Here is a 24,335-nt window from a genome sequence, read left to right as displayed (position 1 = left end):
TTTTTAGTATATAATGAGGGTAAAAGTCAGTGAAAGGTCAAATTTGGTAACCATTGTGTCTCAGACTAGTTTGAACTGATCTGGGCTTGCTATTTGGCTGGTGCTTTGCTCTGCAAGAAAAGTGGTAACAGTCAGCAAGGACTTTCCCAGGTGCATAGGGACTTATTTTTGAGTTTTTGACTATGTATTAAAATCTGCAACTTCAAAAGTATAGTCTATTGGGAAACATAGTAACTGGTAGAAACTGAGTTTTGAGAACAGTCCAAGAAAAAAAAAAATTACAGGCAAATCTCATACATGAACACCAATGATACCATGCAAAGGAATAGTAAGTCACATCCAGCAATGCAAAGAAAAGCTAATTTAGGATGTCATCACAGGTTTTATACCAAGAGTAGAAAGTTGATTTATTCTTATTTTTTTTAAGATTTATTTATTTATTTGAGAGAGAGAAAGAGAGCAGGGGGAGGGGAAGAAGGAGAGGGAGAGAGAATCTCAAGCAGACTCAGCACTGGGCCTGACGTGGGGCCTGATCTCACAATCCTGAGATCAAGACCTGAGCCGAAACCAAGAGTCAGATGTTTAACCAACTGCACCAGCCAGATGCCCCAGGAGTACAAAGCTGATTTAGAATCCTAGAGTCAATAAACATAATTCACAACAATTAAATAAGAAAAATCATGATAACAAAAAACATTTGACAAAATTCACCTTACAATGATGACTAAAACAACAAAAAGAACAAAAATCTTAGCAAAGTGGGAACTAGAAGGAAACTTTCTTAGTCCAAAAAAAACAGTATTTATGAAAAAACCTACCTCAAACATCATACTTAAGAGTAAAACACTGAAAATTTTCCCAAACTGAGGTCAACAAGAAAAGGATACCTACTAGCAGTACTTCCATTCTTCATTATACTGATTGTCCTGGCCAGGAAAAAACAAGGAAAAGGAAAACAAACAAACAAACAAACCCTGTAAGGATAGAAAAGATGAAACAGAAATGCAATAAGTTGCTTTTGTTAGGGTTGTTTACAAAGAAAAATTCAAAGACTCCTCAAATATATTAGTAAAACTAACAAAGTCATATAACATAGCTAGATACAAAATCAATATATAAAGTTTAATGCATTTCTATGTAGTAACAAGAGCAATTAAAAATAGTTACTAAAAAAAATTTAACCATTTTTTAAAAAGTGTGAAAAATAAGCCCACAGAATGTGAGAACATCTGCAACATGTATCACCAACCAGGACTCATATGTAGAAAATATAAAGAACTAACAAATCAATTTTTAAACAATGGGAAGATATGGGGCATCTGGCTGGCTCAGTTGGTAGGGCATGCAACTTGACCTCAGGGTTGTAAGTTCAAGCCCCACGTTGGGTGTAGAGACTACTTACAAATAAAATCTTAAAAAAATAAGGGGTACCTGGGTGGCTCAGTCGGTTGAGCGTCTGCCTTTGGCTCAGGTCATGATCTCAGGGTCCTGGGATCGAGCCCCGTTCCCGGCTCCTTGCTCAGTGGGGAGTCTGCTTCTCCCTCTCCTTCTGCCCCTCTCTCTGCTCATGCCCTCTCTCTCTCTCTCAAATAAATGACATCTTTAAAAAATATATTAAAATTAAAAATGGGCAGATAACCCAAGAAAAATTGGGCAAAAAATTTGAAGAGGCATGTTATACAAATGAAATCCAATGTCCTTGAAACATAATAAAAGGGGCCCAGTCCTACTGATAATAAAGAAGATGTAAATTAAAACTACAGTGAGATACTACCACAATCCCAGTAGATGGACCAAAAGCAAAAGATCTGAAAATACAGGGGGCTGGCAAGGATTTAGAGCAAAAGGAGCTTCCACACGCTGTTGATAGGGGTGCAAATTAGAAGAGCTCCTTCAGGGAAAACATGGTGTTAGCTAGTGAAGTTATTGTTATGATCAAGCAACAAGTAAACATCTCAGAAAAACTTATGGAGACTTGTAAACCAGGATATGTATACCAGAATGTTCACAACAGCACAGTGTATAATAACCAAACATGAGAAACAATTCCAATGTCCATCCATAGTAAAATGGAAAAAAATAAACTGTGCCATATTAATAATATGAATGAATGAAATAATAAGAAAATAAAGATACATGTAACATAGATGAAGCTCATAAACATAATGTTGAAGGAAAGAGGCAAGACACACAAAAATATAGCATGTAACTGTATAAACTGAAAGAAAATAAGAGAAACAGGTAAAAGTGCAACCGTCACCCACTGTTCTAGCTACTCTACATAGATTTTACTTAATGTTCACAACCCTCAGAGTCACTATGAATTTAGTTTACACAAATGAGAAATTGGACACTCAGAGAATTTAGGTAACTTTCCCAATGTTCTAGCTAGTGGTATAATTGAGATACAAACCAAGACTTTAAAAATCCACATTCTTTCCACTAAAATAATTTGAAGATTTTGTGACTGCTTTCCTAAAAAATCTCGAGAGAAAAAAAACAAAAACAAAAACAGAAAACTATGCATAATAATGAAAATTCAGCAATGGGCCCAGATAGATTTTTTAAAAAGATTTATTTATTTATTTTTGAGAGAGAGAGAGAGAGAGTGTAAGTGTGAGTGGGAGAGGGGCACAGGGAGAGAATCCTCAAGCAGACTCCCCACTGAGGGTGGAGGCAGATGAGGAGCTCAATCCCAGGACCCTGGGATCATGACCTGAGCTGAAGGCAGATGTTTAACGGACTGAGCCACCCAGGCACCCCAATATATGTATTTTAATTGCTTTTCTTTACATCAAAATTTGAAACAAAAGTTTAAATGGCAAAAAAGAAACACTTGCAATAGCAGTAAAAATTACTAAAGACAAGATAAATATCCAGAACCTATATAATAAAACCCGAAAATTTTCTTGAGGAGCTGTAGAGACCAATTTGTATTAAGATAAAAGTATAGATTGTTCTTCCTAAATTTATGTATAGTTTTAATATGACACCAGGCAAAATTCCATAGTATATTCACTTGATGAAATACTAAAAGTATTTTTTTAACTTTTAAAAAAGTATTTTAGGGGTGCCTGGGTGGCTCAGTCGTTAAGCATCTGCCTTCGGCTCAGGTCATGATCCCAGGGTCCTGGGATCGAGCCCCGCATCGGGCTCCCTGCTCAGTGGGAAGCCTGCTTCTGCCTCTCCCTCTGCTGTTCCCCCCGTTTGTGTGCTTTCTCTCTCTCTCTGTCAAATAAATAAATAAAATCTTAAAAAAATCTATTAAAAGCATTTTAAAAAGAATATGGGAATGTATATATGATAAAGTCAGTTTTAAGAAATTATTCAATTAATAACTTTAAAAGGCATAAAAAGCCTAAAATAAAGGGGCTTCTGGTTGGCTCAGTCGTTTAGCATCTGACTCTTGATTTTGCTCAGGTCATGACCTCATGGGTCCTGAAATCGAGCCCCAAGTCCCGCTGGCACTCAGTGGGGAGTCTGCTTGAGAGTCTCTCTCTACTTCTCCCTCTGCCCCTCCCCCCACTTGAGCGGTCTCTCTCTCTCTCTCAAATCTTTTCTAAAAGCCTAAAATAAAAAACAAGGAAAAGTTACCAATTGTTATCTGTAGGTAGCATATTTTGGGGAAACTGGCTTGTTTCTCACTACCTGTTTCATGATCAACCAGAAAAGAAACACGCAAATGAGATTTAAAAAAACCAAGGACAAAAGGCAGAAGCCACACCTTTCATAACACATCTTTTGCAGATTAATTTAATCTAGTCACTTAAAAGTATTTTCATTTTTCACTGAACGAATAAGAGAGTATGAGTTGGGGTCAAAGGAGAGTCGAAACAGGCCTTGCGTAGGCGATTGGGTATGATGGACCAAACTGTGCGTCAGCCATGAGAATCGTACCCCAGAAAGCCTTTTCCCATTTTCCGAGGCGGTGGAGTCAAATTACCGAAAACCCCCTGCCCATCAAGACCTCCCCCAATTCACCACACTTCTCAGACCTGTGCACAACCCCGACAAGCTACTCAATCACAAACACAGATGAGGATATCCAACCGCTCACGCCCACACACTGCTATCTTATCCTGAAGCAAGTCACCCCATCCAGGGACCCACATTAAGGTTATCGGACTCACACAGCCAACCAAACACTGACCACCAGAAGTCCCTAAGGAGTGAATCCCTGGCCTCGCTGACCCACTCCCGCGACCCTGCTCTCACGCCCAAGCCACCTCTCCAGGCACTCATCACAGATCCCCCAGCCCACCGCCGAACGCCAGACGCCTCCAGGCTGCCTTCATCAGTTAGGGATCCCACCACCCTCCCCGAGCACTCACCAGACGCCGCACCTCTAGGCGAACAGCTGCCGAGTCCTCAGCCGGCCACAGGAAGTTGAAAAGCACGGCACACACCACTTCCGCTTCCCGTCCAGCCCAGCGCCGACCGCTTCTCTCGCTCACTCCTAAACAGGTGGAAGGGCCGCATCCTTCCGAAGACTCGAATTCTGCACCCTTGACACTTGGCGAGTAATAACGGCCCCTCGCACTGATCGGCTTCACAGTGGGAGTGGTCGTCTTGAAATAATGCGCGGGGCAGAAGCCTCCGCCGGCTTCTCCCGCTCTCACACTCACTTCCTCCCGAGAGCCTTTCCGGCCCGCGCCTCTGCAGCACGCCGGGGCCGCTACGCATGCTCAGGAGCGCGTGCGTCGCGCTGCCCCTCCGGGGGCCGGTACGCATGCTCAGTAGCGCGGCCCACCCGGCGCGCCTCCCCGGCAGCCGAGGGGTGACCTGCAGCCGGAGAGATGGTTGCTCTTGCACCAGATAGCAGAATCCAGGGAGACCTCTGATGAAGGGCATCGTGCTCTGCACGGGGCACAGTAGACACGTGCATTGAAGAGAAGTAACTCTAGGGTATTTGGAAGTGGAGGTCGTGGAAGAGGAGGCACCAGGGCCGGTAGAACCGGGAAGCCAACCGTGAAGACAGGTTGCGTGCCTGACGGTGAGGAAGAGGGACGGATGGCGGCCAGGGGGAGCTTTCCCCCCGGGGGCGCCGGCCAGAGCTCAGCGGCGCGGGGCTTTCCAGGTGCCCGAGGGCCGGGCCACAGCCGGAGGAGGGTCGGACGGGGTACACTGTTGCCAATCCTAAACCTAGAAAAAGCGCAGAGGAGAGCTTCTGCATTTCTGGAAGCATCTGGTGGGCTCTGCAGATCAAACGAACCGGCCCTACTCCAAACTCCAATCTGTTACACATCCTGGGAAATCAAAAGGCTAAAGTTATATCATCAAAAAAAAAGCAGCATACTTCACCTGAACGCCTCCAAACTATCTGCGGGTTGGAGATGTCACATAAAGACCTTGCTTTTGAGTTCCTCTTCACACAGCAGAAGAGGACTTTTGTGATATCCCAAGGACAAAGTGGAGACCCAGACTCAAACGGGACGAGTCATGTTAATGTGACCTGTTGTCAGGCTGCAGCAAAGTGTCCTGGTGTACACTTTTTTTAATTTTAAGATTTTATTTATTTGAGAGAGACAGAGATAACGACAGAGATAGTGAGAGAGCAGGAGTAGGGAAGAGAGGGAGAAGCAGGCTCCCTGCAGGGAGCCCGACCGGGTGCTCGATCCCAGGACCCTGAGATCCTGACCTGAGCCAAATGCAGACGTTTAAGGCCTGAGCCACCCAGCCGCCCCTTGTGTACACTTTTATGGCTCTTATCACTTAGGAAACCCCCAGTGTTTTAATTTCCACTATTTAATTTCTTAGGTTTGGTAATAATGTCATGATTATGCAGGGGATGCATGATAATATACAAGTAAGGTGTCATGGTATCTTTAATTTCAGATGATTTTGAAAAAATAAATAGGTAGATAACTAAATGGAAAATAGGTACATAACAAAATGGTTAATTTGTTGAATCTATTTTGTAGGTACATAGGGACCATTATTATTTAGATTTTCAACCTTTTTATACTTAATGTTTAGATGGCAAAGTTGGAAAAATAATTATTTCTAAATAAAATATTTAGAATTGTTTCCTAATTTCCAAAGTTATAGATTTCTAGCTAATTTTTGTCATTGACTTCTAAGTGTTTGTGAGCTTAACAGAACCCGATTGCACATTATTTAGTTCAAACTTTGATATTTGTTGAAATCTGCTTTATAGCTCAGAACATGGCAAACATGGTAAACTTTGAAAAGAAGTGCTTGAAAATTCTGTGCATTTTGAGGATGTTTTATATAATACCTCCATTATACTTATTTTTATGTGGTATGTTCAAAACTTACTTTTACAAACATTTTATCAGTTTATTCTGTAATATACTGGTAGAAAAGGATTAAAATCTCTATGATTGTAAATTTGTCTCTATAAATCTTACATTTTTACTTTAGATACTTTGAGTCCCTGTTTGATGTATGAATTTAGCATTTCTTCCCATGAGTAGTGACTGTCCCCTTAGAGATTATTTTTTTCTGATATTTAGTTGTACTAGTTTTGTCATGTTTAGTATTTGCATGAGATGCTTTTTCATAAAATCCATGTTTTATGTGGTTATTTCATTTTTAAAAAAACAGTATTTTAATTTTATTTATCAAGTCTGACAATAACAAGTCTATATTAACCAGAGCATTTAATTCATTCACATTTAACTTACTAACAAATTTTTGTTTGATCCTACCTCTTTCTATTTGGGCACTTATTCTGTTTCTTTATTAAACTCTACTTTTTAGCCTTCTTTGGGTTCGTGATGATTTTGGGTTTTTAATCATTCTAGTTTTGCTCTTTACCTTTGCCTTTGACTAGTTTGGAAGATACATACCCTGCTCCTATTCCCTTAATGATTATTTTCCTTAATGATTGAACGTGCATCCTTAACCATAACGTGCATTCTTAACTACAAAGTTAACAACTTTATACTTCTTTAGGAAAATAGAAAGTACTTTAGAACACTTTAATACAGGAGACTTCTTGCAATTTACATGCTGCTGTTGTCACGTAGTTCAAGTCTATGTAATTCTTAAAATAACATGATAGGATTATTTTTGCCTATCATCTTTATTGAAGTTTACTACACTTTGACTATAATTACCTCACAGCAACAGAGTAAATTAATGTCAATATAGAGTGAATTAACTTTTATTAATATGTATTTTAATTACTATTAATTATAGTTATTAGTTGCTGTGCTGCCTTACCAAAGGATTATGAGGTCCCTCAAACAGATATAGTCTGTGCTCACTTCCTTTTTCTGTTTGGGTTAGCCATCTGCTGTTTTCATTTCTTTGAAAATAGCAGCTGCTTCCAGTTTTTCAGAACTTAGGGACAGAAGACATGTGATTACTCATCACTCTTAAATCTCAATAGTTTTTAAAGAGATTTTTAAGTAATCTCTACATCCAATGTGGGACTCACACAACCCCAAGATCAAGAGTCACATGCTCAGGGCGCCTGGGTGGCTCAGTTGGTTAAGCATCTGCCTTCGGCTCAGGTCATGTTCCAAGAGTCCTGGGATCGAGCCCCACGTTGGGCTCCCTGCTCAGTGAGGACCCTGCTTCTCTCTCTGCTCCTTCCCTGGCTCATGCTCTCTCTCTCAAATAAATAAATAAAATCTTAAAAAAAAAAAAAAAAAGTCACATGTTCCACTGACTGAGCCAGCCAGGTGCCCCAAATCTCACTATTTTTAATGCATTTATTTTTTCTGAGTGACAACCAGAAGACAATTTGTTTCAAAAATTTATTATCCCAAAGGGCTAAAACTATTACCAGACCCACTATGTATACCAGTAAAGAATTTTTAAAAAGGTCTTAATCTTAAGCCTAATTACTTCCCTTGCAATTTATATATTAAAAAATGTACAATTTTGGCATTTCTTGATGGATACTACACATTACAAACAATTTTGTGGTATACAACTTTCTTCCATGATCTTATGAAACCTGAAAATTACTATATACATGTGCTACAAAAATACTCAGACACAAAACAAATACATTCATCTTGGACCATTCTTAACTTACTGTTTTGACTATCCAATATATTCAAATATGAAACAAAGTGTCCTTTGGCATACAGAAGTTATTTGCTCTTTCTGACTACTTCATGTTATATTCTCCATAAATAAATGGCAATGTGACAGGAACGAAATTTCTGTTATAAAGTTTATATGTAAGCAACCTTTCCCAGCATCATTACACCACACTAATTCTCCTTAAGTGTTATCTGATGCATAGTAAGTTTAGACTTCATGCCAGAGGCATTCCTCATCACAAGTCTTCAGTCTTCTATTTTCTTGGTGTGATCATTTGTTTGGAAAGTATTCCAGATTTCACAACATTTGTGAGTTTTTTTTTTTTCCCTCGGTGAAAACTATTAGAGGATGACCCATCGAAAACATTTGTTACACTCAGGTTTCACTTCTGTGTGATGTATAACGGGATTTCACGTGTTGAGAAAAGATTTTGACTTTTCACCTCATTCATATGCCTTTCCCCAATGAAATGAGGCTACACTAGTGGTAGATAATTTTCTTATATTCACTGCACTTAAAAGATCTCTCTCCTGGATAAGTTTTCTGAAACTGACACCGACCAAAAGTATCCTAACTTTCACAGCATTCATAGGGTGTGTCTTGTGTGATTTCTCTTGTATTCAGTGAGATCTGACATCTCACTAAAGTCTTTACAGTGCTCACTGTGTTCCTGAGATTTCTTTCCTGTATGAATTTCCTCATGTGAGGTGAGAAAGAACTTAACAGAGAATGTTTTCCCACACTCATTACACTGATAAGGTTTCTGTCCTGCGTGACTTCTCTGATGGACACTGAGGTATGATTTCTCAAAAAAGGCTTTTCCACACTGAGTGCACTGATACGGTTTCTCTCCTGTGTGGCGTCTCTGATGTCTAATGAGCTGGGACTTCTGGTTGAAGATCTGACCACATGGAACACATCCATAGGGTTTCTCTCCAGTATGGCACCGTTGATGGATAATAAGATGGCTTTTTTGGCGGAAAGCTTTTCCACATTCATTGCATCCATGGGGTTTCTCTCCTGTATGAATCAGCTGATGTCTACTGAGCATTGCCATACTGCTAAAGGCTTTTTGGCATTCCAAACATACAAAGGGTTTTTCTCCTGTATGTGTTCTCTGATGGACAATGAGCATTGCCTTTCGTATGAAAGCTTTTCCACATTCACAGCATTCATAGGGTTTCTCTCCCGTATGAGTTCGCTGATGGACAATGAGATGTGACTTGTCTATAAAAGATTTTCCACATTCACTGCATTCATAAGGCTTCTCTCCTGTATGAATTCTCTGATGTGTTATGAGGGATGACTTTTTATTAAAGGCTTTCCCACATTCCTTGCATTCATAAGGTTTCTCTCCTGTGTGAGTTCTTCGATGAACAATAAGCTGTGAATTGTCTATAAAAGCTTTTCCACATTCGCTGCATTCATAAGGCTTCTCTCCCGTATGGATTCTCTGATGTGTTATGAAGTGTGACTTTTTATTGAAGGCTTTCCCACATTCCTTGCATTCATAAGGTTTTCTTCCTGTATGATTTCTCTGATGTACAATAAGCTGTGATGTGTATACAAAAGCTTTTCCACACTCACTGCATTCATAAGGTTTCTCTCCTCTATGAATTCTCTGATGTGTCAGGAGATGCGAGTTTTTATTGAAGGCTTTCCCACATTCCTTGCATTCGTACGATTTTTCTCCTGTATGAGTTCGCTGGTGAACAACAAGCTGAGACTTACTACAGAAGGTCTTCTCACATTCTCTACATCCATAGGGTCTATCTCCTGTATGAGTTCTTTGATGGATAATCAGGTTTGACTTCTGCATAAAACTTTTCCCACAGTCACTACACTCAAAAGGTTTCTCTCCTGTATGCGTTCTGCAATGCAATCTGAGCTTTGTCTTCTCCCTGTAAGCTTTTCCACACTCTTTGCACTCATAGGGTTTCTCTCCTGTGTGAGTCCTGTGGTGTAGAATGAGATGATACTTTGTTCTGAAAGATTTCGGACACTCAATACATCCATAAGGTTTCTCTCCTGTATGAGTTCTCTGGTGTAGAGTGAGATGACATTTTGTACTGAAAGCTTTCTGACATTCAGGGCATCTGTATGGCTTCTCTCCTGTATGAGTTCTCTGGTGTATTATGAGCTTTGACTTATACCTGAAGGATTTTGGACACTCACTACATTCATAAGGTTTCCCTTCTGTGTGAATTCTATGATGTCTTTTAAGATTTTTCACCATGCTGAAAGTCTTCACACAGAAATTATGTTCACCGTACTGGGCCTGAGTATGGCAGGTTTCATGTAGAGTATGGAAAAATGGTTTCCCATGGCTGTTTAATTCAACAGAATTCATTTCTGCATAGTTTTTACTCTGAAATTTTGAATCTGACTTTTGTTTCAAATGTATTCCTTTTGAGAAACATTGAAGGGGTCTTTCTACAAAAGAAACAAAGTTTTTGCTCAGAGAAAATATTTTTCCCAATGCATTATTTTCATTATTCCCCTCCACAGATTCATCCTTCTCAATATTTTCCTGATACTAACCCTAAACTTGCCACATTACTTCTAGGGGAAAAAAATCAATGAATCCTACCATTATGAAAAAGGGGGGGGGGGGAAGGATGGAATCTCAAGTCAATATCCAAAGAGAATGGAGAAAGTGATACAGCAGGGGCACAATGTAAGTCAGAGGTATTCAATAAGAGAAACAGACAATAACTAATGAACTGAAGACATGGTATCTTCAAACTCTGGAGGGAATCAATGACTATCTGAAAGCATAATAGAAAAGCTGTGTGAATATGGATAAGATGTGGGGAAGGCAGGCTGTGTCTCATGACCTGCAAAAGAACAACTAAGCCAAAAAGGAAAGACCAAATGAAACAGACCAAGATCTGACCCAGAGTAGATAAAAGGAGGTACATCTTCTGCTAGGTGGCTAGCATATGAATCATATATGGTGAGAGAAGGAAGCACCATTCACACTGATGACCTCTTTTCACTTGCTCTAAGTCACCTCTTAAGGTTCAGACACTATGAGAAAAAATATTAAAATAACAAGGGCCCCAACACACCGATGATCAACTGTCACTTGGCTTCCACTAACTCCCACTGGACTGGTGTACTCACCGGGACTACACCGACTTGGGAATTCTCTCTCTAGCATTCCTTGTTCTCCTTTCTCCAAGGGGACCGTTGCTTCTGGCCTAGTGGCTTGATAACCTGTCAAGAGGCAATCCCAGAGAACTGAGCAGTGTTAGGGCCTATGATGAAAAATTCCGTTTCAGGGAATCTCAGCAAAATGGAAACTTTTCATTCAGAAAATGAAAGTAAGTACCATCACTATTTGGTCATAAAATAAGTTCTACCACCTATACAACTCCAAAATCAGTAAGGATATCAGATTACCCATAAATTATGTCAATGGGGAAAAAAAACCAGGCAATTAATGGGCTCATGCTGAGATATTTAGGAAAGTTGTCTTTACCCAAAGACATTAGGTTGCTATAATTTTCCAACATCACATCCCGGTAGAGGTTCCTCTGAACAGTATCTAGTAGCTGCCATTCTTCCCAGGTGAAATCCACAGCCACATCACTGAATGACAACAAGCCCTGTAATAACATAATCCTTTTTAATCTAGAGTTAATATAATGGAATAAAATGTAGAAGATATATAGGATATTATTCTGATTATTTTTACTACAGAAATTTATAAACAAGTTATTTCTTTATATCTAGTTTTGATTTATACTTTGTGCACTAATAAATCCATTAAAACAATCCTTTCTGCATTTTTAAAAAAAAAGATTTATTTGAGAGAGAGAATCAAAGGAGGGGCAGAGGGAGAGGGAGAGAGAGAATTTCAAGCAGACTCGCCACTGAGCACAGAGTCTGATGCGGGACTCTATCTCATAACCCTGAGATCATGACCTGAGCTGAAACCAAGAGTTGGATGCTTAACTGACTGAGCCACCCAGGCACCCCTCCTTTCTGCACTCTTCATTCACTTCGTCACTCGTTCATTCACCCAATGTAAAATGTTGTTAAAACTTTACCTAGGGGCGCCTGGGCGGCTCAGTCATTAAGCGTCTGCCTTCGGCTCAGGTCATGATCCCAGAGTCCTGGGATCGAGTCCCGCATCGGGCTCCCTTCTCAGCAGGAAGCCTGATTCTCCCTCTCCCACTCCCCCTGCTTGTGTTCCCTCTCTCGCTGTCTCTCTGTCAAATAAATAAATTTTAAAAATCTTAAAAAAAAAAAACACTTTACCTAAAAACCATCTGCAACCGACCTTAGGAGCATTTGATGTTTTTTGGGGGTTTTTTCTCCCTAAGATTTTATTTATTTATTTATGAAAGAGAGAGCACGAGCTGTGGGAGGGGCAGAGGGAGAGGGAGAAGCAGACTCCCCGCTGAGCAGGGAGCCCGACGTGGGGTTCAATCCCAGGACCCAGATCATGACCTGAGCCGAAGTCAGCCGCTTAACCAACTAGGCCACCCAGGCGCCCCAGGAGCATTTAATGTTACCTACTATACATTGCAATAAAAAAGGAAATAAAGCATAGTCCTGACTTCAGGGAGCTTCTGATCTTGCAGAGTGGCAAGTACACTCCTTTACAGAGTTCATATACGGCAAGACATTATGGTTTAACAAGGGTTACAACAGATGTATACTCAAGTTAAAATATGGGCACAAGTAGGTGAGGAACTAATAGTTCTGAAGAAGAGGTCAAGCTGGAAGAGGTGCAGCACGTTTAGTGGTGTGTTCCACAGTAAGTGCTGGAAGACATGGGAGCCGTGGGTCTTCCAGAGGAAGCATGTGTTAAAAATGTTAAATACCATGCTGGGTTCAAGGAACTGCAAGAAGTTCAATAGGGTACAGGCAGCAACAGAACTTGGAGTAAGTGTACACATTTCCTGCAGACACTTGGTAGACGCTACAGTGTTTTTCGTATACAAAAGTATGTTATGCTCAGAACTGCCTTTTAAAAATTGACTGTGCTACATATTAAATCATGATAGTCATAAAAGCAAAAACAGAGCTCTTACTATGTGCTGTATATTGTTCTAAACACTTTACATATATTCACACAATGATCTACACAAAGACCCTTAGGTAAAAATTACTCTTCTCTTTGTAGCTAAGAAGAGATTTTTAGGGGCGCCTGGGTGGCTCAGTCGTTAAGCGTCTGCCTTCGGCTCAGGTCATGATCCCAGGGTCCTGGGATCGAGCCCCGCATCGGGCTCCCTGCTCCGCGGGAAGCCTGCTTCTCCCTCTCCCACTCCCCCTGCTTGTGTTCCCTCTCTCGCTGTGTCTCTCTCTGTCAAATAAATAAAAAAATCCTTAAAAAAAAAAAAAAGAAGAGATTTTTAAAGTTTTCTAGCTATGCCTTTTATATCTCCCACATTTCCTTAGGAAGATGACCATTCACTGGGTCCATACTCTGGAGAAAAACAGAAGAGGAAGACCCATCAAAGACACTTCTTCACATTTAATGTCTGGGAAATATTTACTCAGAAAGGCCATGTGCTTCCTCCTTATATACAAAGTAAATCTTATAACATGTTTTTATTCTTCTGTGATGGTTTCCAGTATTACCACAGAAATGTCTGCATTGTTCCAACTGTTAGCACCTGGCAACAGGAGACATACAGGTGAGACAGTACTCCCTTCCTGACTGGCTACTCCAGATCATTATTCCGCTTCCCAGTCGAAGCACATTTCTCCCAGCTGCAACAGATTTACATACATCATTCACTTTGATTGTATACATTTGTTAAATTGTTAACTCTAGTTGCCACACGATGTTACATTAGTTTCAGGTGCACAATATAGTGACTCAACAAGTCTATAGTCCTGCCGACCACAAGGGTAGCTACCATCTGTCACCATACAACACTATTACAATATCTTTGATTATATTTCCTATGTTGTATCTTTTATTTATTTATTTTTTTAAAGATTTTATTTGAGAGAGAGAATGAGAGAGAGAGAGCATGAGATGCGGGAGGGTCAAAGGGAGAAGCAGACTCCCCGCTGAGCAGGGAGCCCGATGTGGGACTCGATCCCGGGACTCCAGGATCATGACCTGAGCCGAAGGCAGTCGCTTAACCAACTGAGCCACCCAGGTACCCCCTATGTTGTATCTTTTAGTCCCATGGTTTATTCATTCCATAATTGGAAGCCTGTATCTTCCACTCCCCTTCACCCATTTTGCCCATCCCCCCACCGCCTTACCAACTCTGGCATCCATCAGATTGTATACATTTTTATAAACATCTAGAGATCTGGGAAATAAACAGCTCACCTGGGACTTGGTCATTTTCAGCATTCAGGTGTCTCATCAAGGGTATCCTCAGCAAGGATGACCTTCTAGACTTGAGATCTACTTTGTCCTTTATAGGAAGTGCCTCATTCTAGGAAGCCAGCATCTAAGGATTCAAGGAAAGATTTGTTTGGCATGGAAATAATAACAAAAGCAGGTTCCTATACATGCAAGGAACTGTTTTAAGCATTTCTTTTCTCATTTAACCCTCACAATCCTATCGGGTAGACTGTAATTATTCCATTTTAGAGAAAACCAAGAAAGGAAAGGTCAGGCACCTAGCTAAAAGCCACACAGTAACGGGTGGACCAAGGATTAAAACACAAACCCTCGGAATTGATAGAATCTCTGATTCCAGGGAAAATTACCAAATTATGAACTATCCTTTCATCTTAACCAACTTAAAAAAAAAAAGGAAACATGTCTAAAACAACAATTTTCTCACACAGAAGTCAGAGGAGAAGGGAAACAAGGTGAGACCCTTATGTGCCGTAGCTCACTGCCTGGAGACTTTCTAGGCCACAGCACAGGGAGAAGGAACCCAAAGAATCTAGCAGTGTTGCTGAGTTAATGATACAGAATTCAGAGTCTGAGAAAGAAAAGATGACTAACACTTGCCAGGCAGTAAAACCAGAGAAGAGAGGGAAAACTCACTCTAGGTTCCTTTGAGTCTCTGGCTCAGCACTAATGAGCTGTTCGGAAACTACCAAGGCCACTGGAAAGGAGCAGGTGGAACAATTCCTAGTGCTCACACAAGATCAGGAACAGTTAAGCGTTCCCACTAACCTGGGTGGAAAGACCTTCTAATATGCCTGGTCTCAAGAAATGCAGAGGTCTCAGGAGAATATTACCTCAGAAATGGGGACAAAACAAACCTAGACAAATGACTCTTTTGGCACCACCTAATAAAGCTTAAAAGAAAGCCTCCAATGAATCAAACTGTTTCAAAGTAACTTGGTTACATCCCAGAACCAACCTCAAAAGTAGTTAAAGGAATTAAAAGAAAATCCTTCAAACAATATGAAACTCACAATATATGACATCCAATCAAAAATTACCAGACATGCACAGAAGCAAGGAAATATGACCCATAGCTAGGGGGAAAAAATCAAGCAAGAGAAACAGACAAAAATGGCCAAAGGGAGAGACCTGGTGGACCAGTACACCAAAAATGCTATTCCATATACTCCATATATTCAACAAGTTAGAGACAAGCATGAGCATGATAAAAAATAATAAAATGTTTAACAAACACTATTGAAACAATAGGATACTCGTGTTTACCCCATACCAAAATTAACTCAATAGATTATAGATTTAAGATTGAAACTGTTGGGTGCCTGGTGGGCTCAGTCAGTAGAGCATGTGATTGTTGATCTTGGGGTTGTGAGTTCAAGCCCCACGTTAGATGTAGAGATTACTTAAAAAAAGAAACAGTGAAACTTCTAGAAGAAAGCACAGAAAAACTTTAAGGGACCTTGGATTAGGCAAAGATTTCTTGAAAGGGCACAAAACGCACAATAAAAGAAAAAAAACCTGATAAATTAGGCATCAAAATTTTTGATATTCAAAAGACACTTGCAGGGGCGCCTGGGTGGCTCTGTCCTTAAGTGTCTGCCTTCGGCTCAGGTCGTGGTCCCAGGGTCCTGGGATCGAGCCCCACGTCAGGCTTCCTGCTCGGCGGGAAGCCTGCTTCTCCCTCCCCCGCTCCCCCTGCTTGTGTTCCCTCTCTCACCGTCTCTCTCTCTCTCTCTCTGTTAAATAAATAAATAAAATCTTTAAAAAAAAAAAAAGACTTGTAAAATGAAGGATCAAGCTAGAGGCTAGAGTAAAATATTAACAAAATGCATACCTGATGGGGCGCCTGGGTGGCTCAGTCCTTAAGCATCTGCCTTCAGCTCAGGTCATGATCCCAGGGTCCTGGGATTGAGCCCCGCATCGGGCTCCCTGCTCAGCGGGAAGCCTGCTTCTCCCTCCCCCACTCCCCTTGCTTGTATTCCCTTTCTCACTGTGTCTCTCTCTGTCAAATAAATAAATAAAATCTTTAAAAAAAAAATGCATACCTGACTAAAAGACTTCTATCTAAAAAATAAAAAGAACTTTTCCAACTTCACAAAAGAGACAATCTAGTAAAAAAGAAATAAAAGTTTAAACAGACACTTCCCTCTCCAAAAGTAGAGAGATGGCTAATAAAAACACAAAAAGCTGCTTTAGGTTACACAACAAAAGCAAATTAAAACCTAAATAAAATATTGCTACAAACCCATTAGAATGGCAGTAATTTAATCTATCTATCTATCTATCTACTCTAGGCCCAACTTGGGGCTCAAACTGACAACCCTAAGATCAAGAGTCCCGTGCTCCACCAATGGAGCCAGCCAGGTGCCCCAGAATGGCTATAACTTAAAAGACCGAAATTACTAAGTACTGACTAGGATGTGAAGAAAAAGAACTCTCCTGCACTGCTGGTAAAAATACAACATGGTACAGCCACTTGGACTTGTACATGAATGCATACTGCAGCTTTATTCAGAATATCCAAAACCGACCCCCCAAATCCAAAACATCCATCACCTGGGGAATGAACATGTTGCAGCATATCTGTGCCACCGATTATTACTCAGCAGCAGAGAGGAATACACTCATGATAAATGCAAAATCATGGATGAAGATGAAAAGCATTATTCTAAGCGAAAGAGGCCAAACACCAGCGACTGACAGAGTAGGCTGTTAGCTAGATATAAGCATGGAACAAGTGATTTCCGATTGTAAAAGGGAGGAGGCCAAGCTCCAAACACCTGGGAAAGACCCCATGGGATATGCCTGCATTCTTCCCTATGACCACTGCCCTACAGTAACCTGGAGCTTTATTATAATACATTTACACTGTGGTTTTAACCCCCTCCCCAGAGAATGGCTGCCATGACAGTTCCGACAAGGACCATATAAGGCCAAAAATTCCTCCAGTAGATGGAGACCCTTAGATGACTGGCTGCAACCTCAGTCAGAAACCACCCTACCTATGACCCATAACCTATCCAAACACAAAAAGAAAAAACAACCCTGACCCAGGGTGCAGCTGCAACCTCTGGGCCTGCTCGCTCTCCCATCTCAAGAATGTACTTTTGCTTAAACTGCTATTAAACCTTTGCTTGCTTAAGAGTTTGGCTCTGAATTCTTTCTTGGCGGAGCTCAAGAACTGAGGCCAGGAAATGGGACTCCCGTTGACACAACTACTTACTGTATAACTCAGTTTATATGAGGTATTAGAATACATGTAACTATAGAAAGCACATAAATGATCACGAGGTAACAGAGGATGGAAATATGGTCTCAAATGGAAAGGGGACACCAGGGAACTTTTGGTGTTGACGCAAAACCAGGGAACTTTTGGGGTTGACGCAAAAGTTCTATGCATTGATTCAAGAAGAGGTTACACGTTGGTATACCTTTGACAAACTCATCAAATTTGTACATGAAGAACTGGTAAGAGTTACTGTAGGTAAATTATACCTCAATTAAGCTAAACTTGCCTACAAAAAGCAAAACAAATACAGGCTATCTGCCTCTGACACACACTTTGTGTGTCCTTAAACTCTGCAATGAAGTCTCAACTGAAATCTCAAATACATATCTCTTGTTGAGACTTCATCTTCACAAAAAACTCAGCTGGTCTCTTACATACTCTAAACAGTTCTGACTGTTAAAGAATGAACTCTGGCTATGAAAAATCAATTTAACAGAGAGTAATCTAGAGATGCCAGGACACCCTAGAAATATATTAACACAGCTTAATATTCTCAATATCACACTGCTGAGAACTCTGAAGGAAAATGCAACTCTGTGTCTTAGGCTATAGGACAACTGAAGGAAACAGTACCGGATTTCAAGGATAATATGAGAAAGACATTTATAGGCCAATTGCATTTATTAAATTAGCTATAAAAAGCCTAAATAAAATACTGAGAAACCACATCCACTGATATATAGGAAGATCACTAAGAAAACGAAATACAGGAAGAATCATACTAGACACAGCTGACTTTATTCCAGGAATGCAAGGATAGTGAGTAGAGGAAGAGGAGGAGAGAGTCCTTGAACAGACGTCCTGCTGAGTGCAGAGCCCAATATGGGGCTCAATCCCAGGACCCTGAGATCATGACCTGAACTGACATTAAAAGTCTACTGCTCGGGCGCCTGGGTGGCTCAGTTGGTTAAGCGACTGCCTTCGGCTCAGGTCATGATCCTGGAGTCCCGGGATCGAGTCCCACATCGGGCTCCCAGCTCAGCGGCGAGCCTGCTTCTCCCTCTGACCTTCTCCCCTCTCATGCTGTTTCTCTCTCGCTCGCTCTCTAATACATAAATAAATAAAATCTTTAAAAAAAAAAAAAAAGTCTACTGCTCAACTGACTGAGCCACCCAGGTGCCCCACCACTGACAATTTAAAAAAAATATATTACTAAACTAGAAATAGACAAGGAAGAGTATCTACAAAATAATCCGTGGCATTTCTTTAAACTGAGGGACAGGGATAACCTCTCTCTCAACATTTAGTCAAAAATGTACCACAAATAAAAACCTAAGCAATAAAATGGGAAAAATAAAGGAATGAAGACTGGAAAGGAAGAAACAAAACTGTCATTATGCAATTGTTTTAGTATCAATATAAACATTAATTGCAATTTCATATTCAAACAAACAATAAGATTTAAAAGGGGGAGAAAAAACAGTATTTACAAGGTACCTGGGGGGAAAGTGTGCAAGACAGAAGTTTTATTATAGCAAAAGGAAGGACACCTGGGTTGTTCAGTGGGTTAAGCATCTGACTCTTGATTTCGGCTCAGGTCATGATCTCAGGGTCATGAGATGGAACCCCCACTCAGGCTCCGTCATGAGCGGGGAGTCTGCTTCTCCCTCTCCTCCCTCTGCCCTTCCCCCAACTCATGTGCTCTGACGTATGCTCTCTTCTCTCTCAAATGAATAAATACAATTCTTTAAATAAATAAATAATTTTAAAAATATATCATTATAGCAAAAGGATACAAATCATAACCAGTCAAATGGAGAGAGACAATAGGGTAAGTGAGATTTGGGATCCTCCCAAACCAGAAGCTTCCATTGTCCTATCCCTTTGGAGTCAGGGACACATTACTCATCCAGCATATCTACGAGTGACAATATGTAGGGTCCTGCCAACCACAGATGCTCACCTGAGCTTCAGTGTCTATAGTTTTTATTAGAATTTCTTTAAGTAAGCATGATTGAGCTAATCACTGGCCATGTGACTCAACCTCCAGCACCCTTACCATCTCGGAGGTTGGGCTGGTATCACCAGGCTCAAAGCCTCAACCCTCTAATCACAGGGTTGGTCTTTCTGGCATAAACAGCCCCATCCTGAGTCACCCCACTGGCACAGCTATCTATAGACCCACCATGAGTAACAAAGACACTCCTGTCACTCAGGACATTCCAACAATTTAGAGGCTATTTCCCAGGAGCTGGGGACAAAGGCCAGACAAATTGTTTATTACAAAATAACTAGCAAAAGACGAGCATTCCAAATATGTGGAGTAAAGACAAACTTCTCAGTTTTAAAATTGGCCTATGTAATATATAAAGGTGGTGGATCACTATGTTGTACACCTGAAGCTAACGTAACATTGTGCATCAACTATACTGAAATTTAAAAATTAAAATAAGTCAATAAAAAAATAAAATTGGCCAATAAACATATAAAAAGATGATCAACCCTGTTAGTAATGAGAACAGTGCATATGGAGACCACAATGAGATGATGTTTATACCCAAAAGACGGTCAAAAAGCAAGAATGAAAATACTAAGTGTTGGAAAGCTTACGGATCAACAGGCACTTTTATACACTGCTTATGACAGAGTAAGGTGGTACAAAAGCAATCTGGCTTTTCCTTCTAGATAAAAATTCATCTACTTTGCGTCAGAAATTATACTTTTATTTTTATTTTTTATTTTTTAAGATTTTATTTATTTGTTAGAGAGAGAAAGACAGCACAAGCAGGGGGAACGGCAGAGGCAGAGGGAGCAGCAGACTCTTTGTTGAGCACGGAGCCCGATGTGGGACTCGATCCCAGGACCCTGGGATCATGACCTGAGCCGAAGGCAGACCCTTAACCGACTGAGCCACCCAGGCATCCCAGAAATTATACTTTTAGGTATATAGCCTAGACTACACAAATTCTCACAATGACTATGAGACATACAAGACTTTTCAGAACTTCACTACTTTTAACAGCCAAAACCCAGAAACAATACAAATGTCTGACAGCAGGAAAATGGATGCATGAACTACATTGTATTTATGCAATGAAATTCATATTAATGAAACAAGCTGACATGCAAGATGAATGAACCACAGACTTGTACTGAATCAAGAAAAGCACGGAAGACCACATTATAATATCCTTATTATAAAACTTATAAACTAGAAAAACTAAGGAGTGTACTCTCACTACCGTTAAGAGTATATTCATATACATGTGATAAAATTATACAAGTCAAAGGAATAATACATACTAATTTGTGAATAGTAGTTCCAAAGTTTGGGAGGGTTAGAAGGAGAGACCAGGAAGATGGAACAAGGATGAAGACTTTTCCATTTTCAGATAATCAAATATGACCTTTTTAAACAAAACTATAAAGAAAAGCTGAGGCTAATCACTTTTTTCTAAATATGAAAGGATGATTTACCCACTGTTGCTAAAGATGTAGAAAAACCTGGCACACTGTGTGGAAGCATTAGATAATGGAACATTACTGGGGAGTCTGGTAAAACTAAATCAGAAGCCTTTGAAATATGCATTTAATCCAGTCTACTTTACCCATTAAAAAAGGAAAAATAGGGGCGCCTGGGTGGCTCAGTTGGTTAAGCGACTGCCTTCAACTCAGGTCATAATCCTGGAGTCCCGGGATCGAGTCCCGCATCGGGCTCCAGTCCCGCATCGGGCTCCCTGCTCGGCAGGGAGTCTGCTTCTCCCTCTGACTCTCCCCCCTCTCATGTGCTCTCTCTCTCCTCTCATCCTCTCTCTCAAATAAATAAATAAAAATCTTTTAAAAAAAAGGAAAAATATCCATAAAATATAACTCAGTTTAAAAATACATTTCAAAACATTACAGATAGTTTAAGGTGATTTTTATCTGCTTTTATTGATGATAAGTATATAATGATATTGTGATACAAAAACTGAAGAGAACTCCATTTAATATGAAACATAAATACATATAGTTAGAAAATATGTATGTGTATGTTTATATATAAATCTAATTTAAAAAGTTAACAGAATTGTTTGAAATATAAAAACTCCCATTAAGAAAGTATACATTTAAATAATAATAGCTACCTTCTGTCAAGTACCTACCTGTTATGGACTTAATATTTATATCCTCCAGGGGTGCCTGGGTGGCTCAGTCGGTAGAGGATGTGACTCTTAATCTCAGAGTTGTGAGTTCAAGCCCCACCTTGGGCGTGGAGCCTACTTTAAAAAAAAAAAAAAAAAAAATTTCAGCCCCCAAACTCATGTGTATTTGGGAACAGAGGCTTCCGGAGGTAATTAGGTTTAGATGAGGTCATGAAGTTAGGGCCCTCAGAAGTTCCTGTGAGACAGACACCAATGTGTTTGAATGGGAAAACTGAGAATTAAAGAATTTAGCACCTTACGCCAAATCACACAAACATGAAGCAGAACGGACATAAAAAGCTAGTACTAGCTTCGCGCGGTGGCAGCAGCGTAGCCAATGCGGTTTATCCGAGGAGCGATTACGGCTAACCGAAAAAGCTAGGGCTAACATGATTTCATGCGCGTGCAAACGCACGTGTACACTCGCTGATACGCACACACATTCTAAGTGTTCACTGCACGGTTTTAACTCGTTGATCTATTCATGGCGGGTGAACCATTTTGCTATTCTTTCGACTTTTCTGTACGCTTAAGTTCAGCATAAAAAGCTGGGAAATGGAACACGCCAATACACACACCCAAGCGTCTCCCTGCGGCTCCTCGCGTTCCAATCCCACACGCCTCTCCCACGAACACCCTGCACTCTGCGCTCGCACCCATTCACAGCCCCCGCAGGGATCACGGGCCCCTCGGATGCTCACACTCGGACCCTAGGAACCTCAGGTGACCCCCAATCCTTCCCTCACCGACCAGACCCCGACGGGCTCCTCGGTCAGTGGCTCGCCCAACGCCTCCATCTACGGCCCGGGGCACGACCCGGAGCCCACCTGTCGCTGTCAGTAGGAATTGTCTTTCGTTCTGAACACTAATGCCAGCCCAACGCCCTGACAACCCCGAAGCCCCCTGAAACAGTAACCCCCCACGAGTACCCACCACCAACCGCATCTCAGGTCGCAAAATTCCCACAGTGCGGGGCTCTGAAAGCGTCTAGCAGAAAGCCAACTAACCGCGACCGCGAATCTGTGACCTTACGCCGTGGGAACCCAAGCTTCGGTACGCCACTTCCGCTTCCGCTCACCTGGTTTGGGGCCCGTGTCTCGGAATCAGTGGCACTTTGGAGTCAACAATCAATCCACAAACCCTCATTCTGGCCCTGGTTAGTATTTTATCGCTGGGCAACATCGCCGCGTCGATTTCGTTGCGATGCGGTGGTAGCGGCCATTGTGGACCGTGCGCCGCCATCTTGGATCGTGCGCCGTACGGAGCGAGATGGCCACCCTAGGCGACCGGAGCTGGCCGGCCAGACCAGAAGGGTGCAAATGCTACCCATCCTTTCTCTTCTTTTCAAGACTTATCTCCGGTTCTTCCACCTTGGCAGCGCCTGTCAGTGCCGTCGCGCATGCTTAGTAGGACTTCATCGCTCTCGCCTAGTCTTCGACCTGAACGGAGCGCTAAGCCAATCACAGACCAGGCCTGAGCCGGAAATGGTTGCGCCCGCTCGGTCTCGTCGCCCTGTGGAAGCCGCTCGGTGGGCGCAGCCATATTGGGAAGGTCTGGATCCGTACAGCGAAGAGCGGACCTGGGGGCAGGGAACTGGGGGCGGCGAGGACGCTGGAGGCACATTTGAAGAAAACGGGGATTAGGAGAGTAGAAGTGGATCTAAAGAAGCAGAGGCGACGTGAGGATGTGTGCGTCCTGACCGGAAACGGTTGTGGACCAGATACTGGCAACCGCGATCCACGCCAAAAGAACATTACTTGCTTGGATCTCGCGTCCCAAGATAGACTGGGTACTTTAAAGAAGGATCCTGTATGTCCTCGTTAGTCACAGCCCGCCCGGTCATCTGTTTTTCTGAACACTGTGTAGATAATGATCCCAGCTGCATTATTTAGTCGATTTCCCCACTGCTAGGTCGAACCGTCTCTATCCTAAGTCAAGTGTCCCCATCTGCATGGCTCAGATTTCGGACGTTCTGTTCCATTGTTCTCGTTTATCCCTGCGCCGGCACCATGTTTTAGCCACGGGAGCTTTCTGAGTCTTACAGTCTGATAAGGCAAGGCCTCCTGCCATAGTCTTTTTCTACAAGCCTCTGTTCTTTAGGCCCTTTATATTTTCAAATAAAATTTTAACTCACCTTATCAGCTTCCACCAAAAGAAAAAAAGTGTTCGGGATTTGTATTGGTACTGCATTGAATCTATAAATCCTTTAAGTGACATCTCTACAATAATAAGTCTTAAAATTCATGAACACTGTGTATCACTCCACTTAGTTAAATCTTTAATGTCTCTGAATAAAGTTCTGAATAATGTTTCTTACAGTAGTCTTATACGTTTTTATTAGGGTCATTTCATGATACCTGAAATTTTTAATGCTCTTGTAAATGATATTGTACAATTTCATTGTCTCTCTGTTGGTATATAGAAATACAATCGATTTGTATATTGATATTATACCAAGCAAAATTGATAAACTGTCTTATTCTAATCGTTTTTGTGACTATTGTGTTGTAAATTTTTGAAACTTCATATTTTCCCACTGCCTCAACATCCCCATAAACAG

At 41.2% G+C, this 24,335-nt stretch overlaps 1 protein-coding gene and 1 long non-coding RNA gene across 5 annotated transcripts in view; both read right to left on the bottom strand.

Moving 5' to 3' along the window:
• Nucleotides 1–4,639, bottom strand: part of LOC116621978 — a 49,795-nt gene extending 45,156 nt beyond the window's left edge. The window contains exons 1-2 of one of the 2 annotated variants that reach the window (XR_004297492.1): nucleotides 4,332–4,639; nucleotides 892–974 (exon numbers count right to left, since the gene is read on the bottom strand). This is a non-coding gene — a long non-coding RNA (uncharacterized LOC116621978). The remainder of the gene's footprint in view (nucleotides 1–891; nucleotides 975–4,331) is intronic. The other variant, XR_004297493.1, reaches the window with a different exon arrangement.
• Nucleotides 4,640–7,668: 3,029 nt separating this feature from the next.
• On the bottom strand, nucleotides 7,669–24,047 carry LOC116621937 (zinc finger protein 260-like). 3 transcript variants are annotated; one of them, XM_032387973.1, is made up of 6 exons: nucleotides 22,854–24,047; nucleotides 21,737–21,853; nucleotides 14,327–14,450; nucleotides 11,507–11,633; nucleotides 11,149–11,241; nucleotides 7,669–10,455 (listed from the first exon to the last, which is right to left on the bottom strand). In XM_032387973.1, exons 3-6 carry the CDS (start codon nucleotides 14,348–14,350, stop codon nucleotides 8,609–8,611), a joined length of 2,091 nt encoding a protein of 696 aa, XP_032243864.1. In that variant the 5' UTR covers nucleotides 14,351–14,450; nucleotides 21,737–21,853; nucleotides 22,854–24,047; the 3' UTR covers nucleotides 7,669–8,608. The 3 variants fall into 3 exon arrangements, with proteins under 3 accessions (XP_032243864.1, XP_032243862.1, XP_032243863.1); XM_032387971.1 differs by lacking the exon at nucleotides 22,854–24,047 and adding an exon at nucleotides 22,709–22,794; XM_032387972.1 differs by lacking the exon at nucleotides 22,854–24,047 and adding an exon at nucleotides 22,716–22,792.
• Nucleotides 24,048–24,335: the final 288 nt, after the last annotated feature.

The sequence above is a fragment of the Phoca vitulina genome, unplaced genomic scaffold (genome assembly GCF_004348235.1).
Source record: "Phoca vitulina isolate PV1807 unplaced genomic scaffold, GSC_HSeal_1.0 scaffold52, whole genome shotgun sequence".
NCBI classification, from domain to species: Eukaryota; Metazoa; Chordata; class Mammalia; order Carnivora; family Phocidae; genus Phoca; species Phoca vitulina.
Note: the sequence above shows the minus strand (reverse complement) of the source record. Positions and strands in the feature narration are given on the sequence as shown.

Coding starts and splice junctions, on each gene's coding strand:
- LOC116621937 (XM_032387973.1), bottom strand. CDS start 14,350: ATGCTGAAAATGACCAAGTCCCAG. Junction 11,242..11,506: donor TAGCAACCTAATGTCTTTGG/GTAAAGACAACT, acceptor GCCTCTTGACAG/GTTATCAAGCCACTAGGCCA. Junction 10,456..11,148: donor CCCAAGTCGGTGTAGTCCCG/GTGAGTACACCA, acceptor TTTCTTTTGTAG/AAAGACCCCTTCAATGTTTC.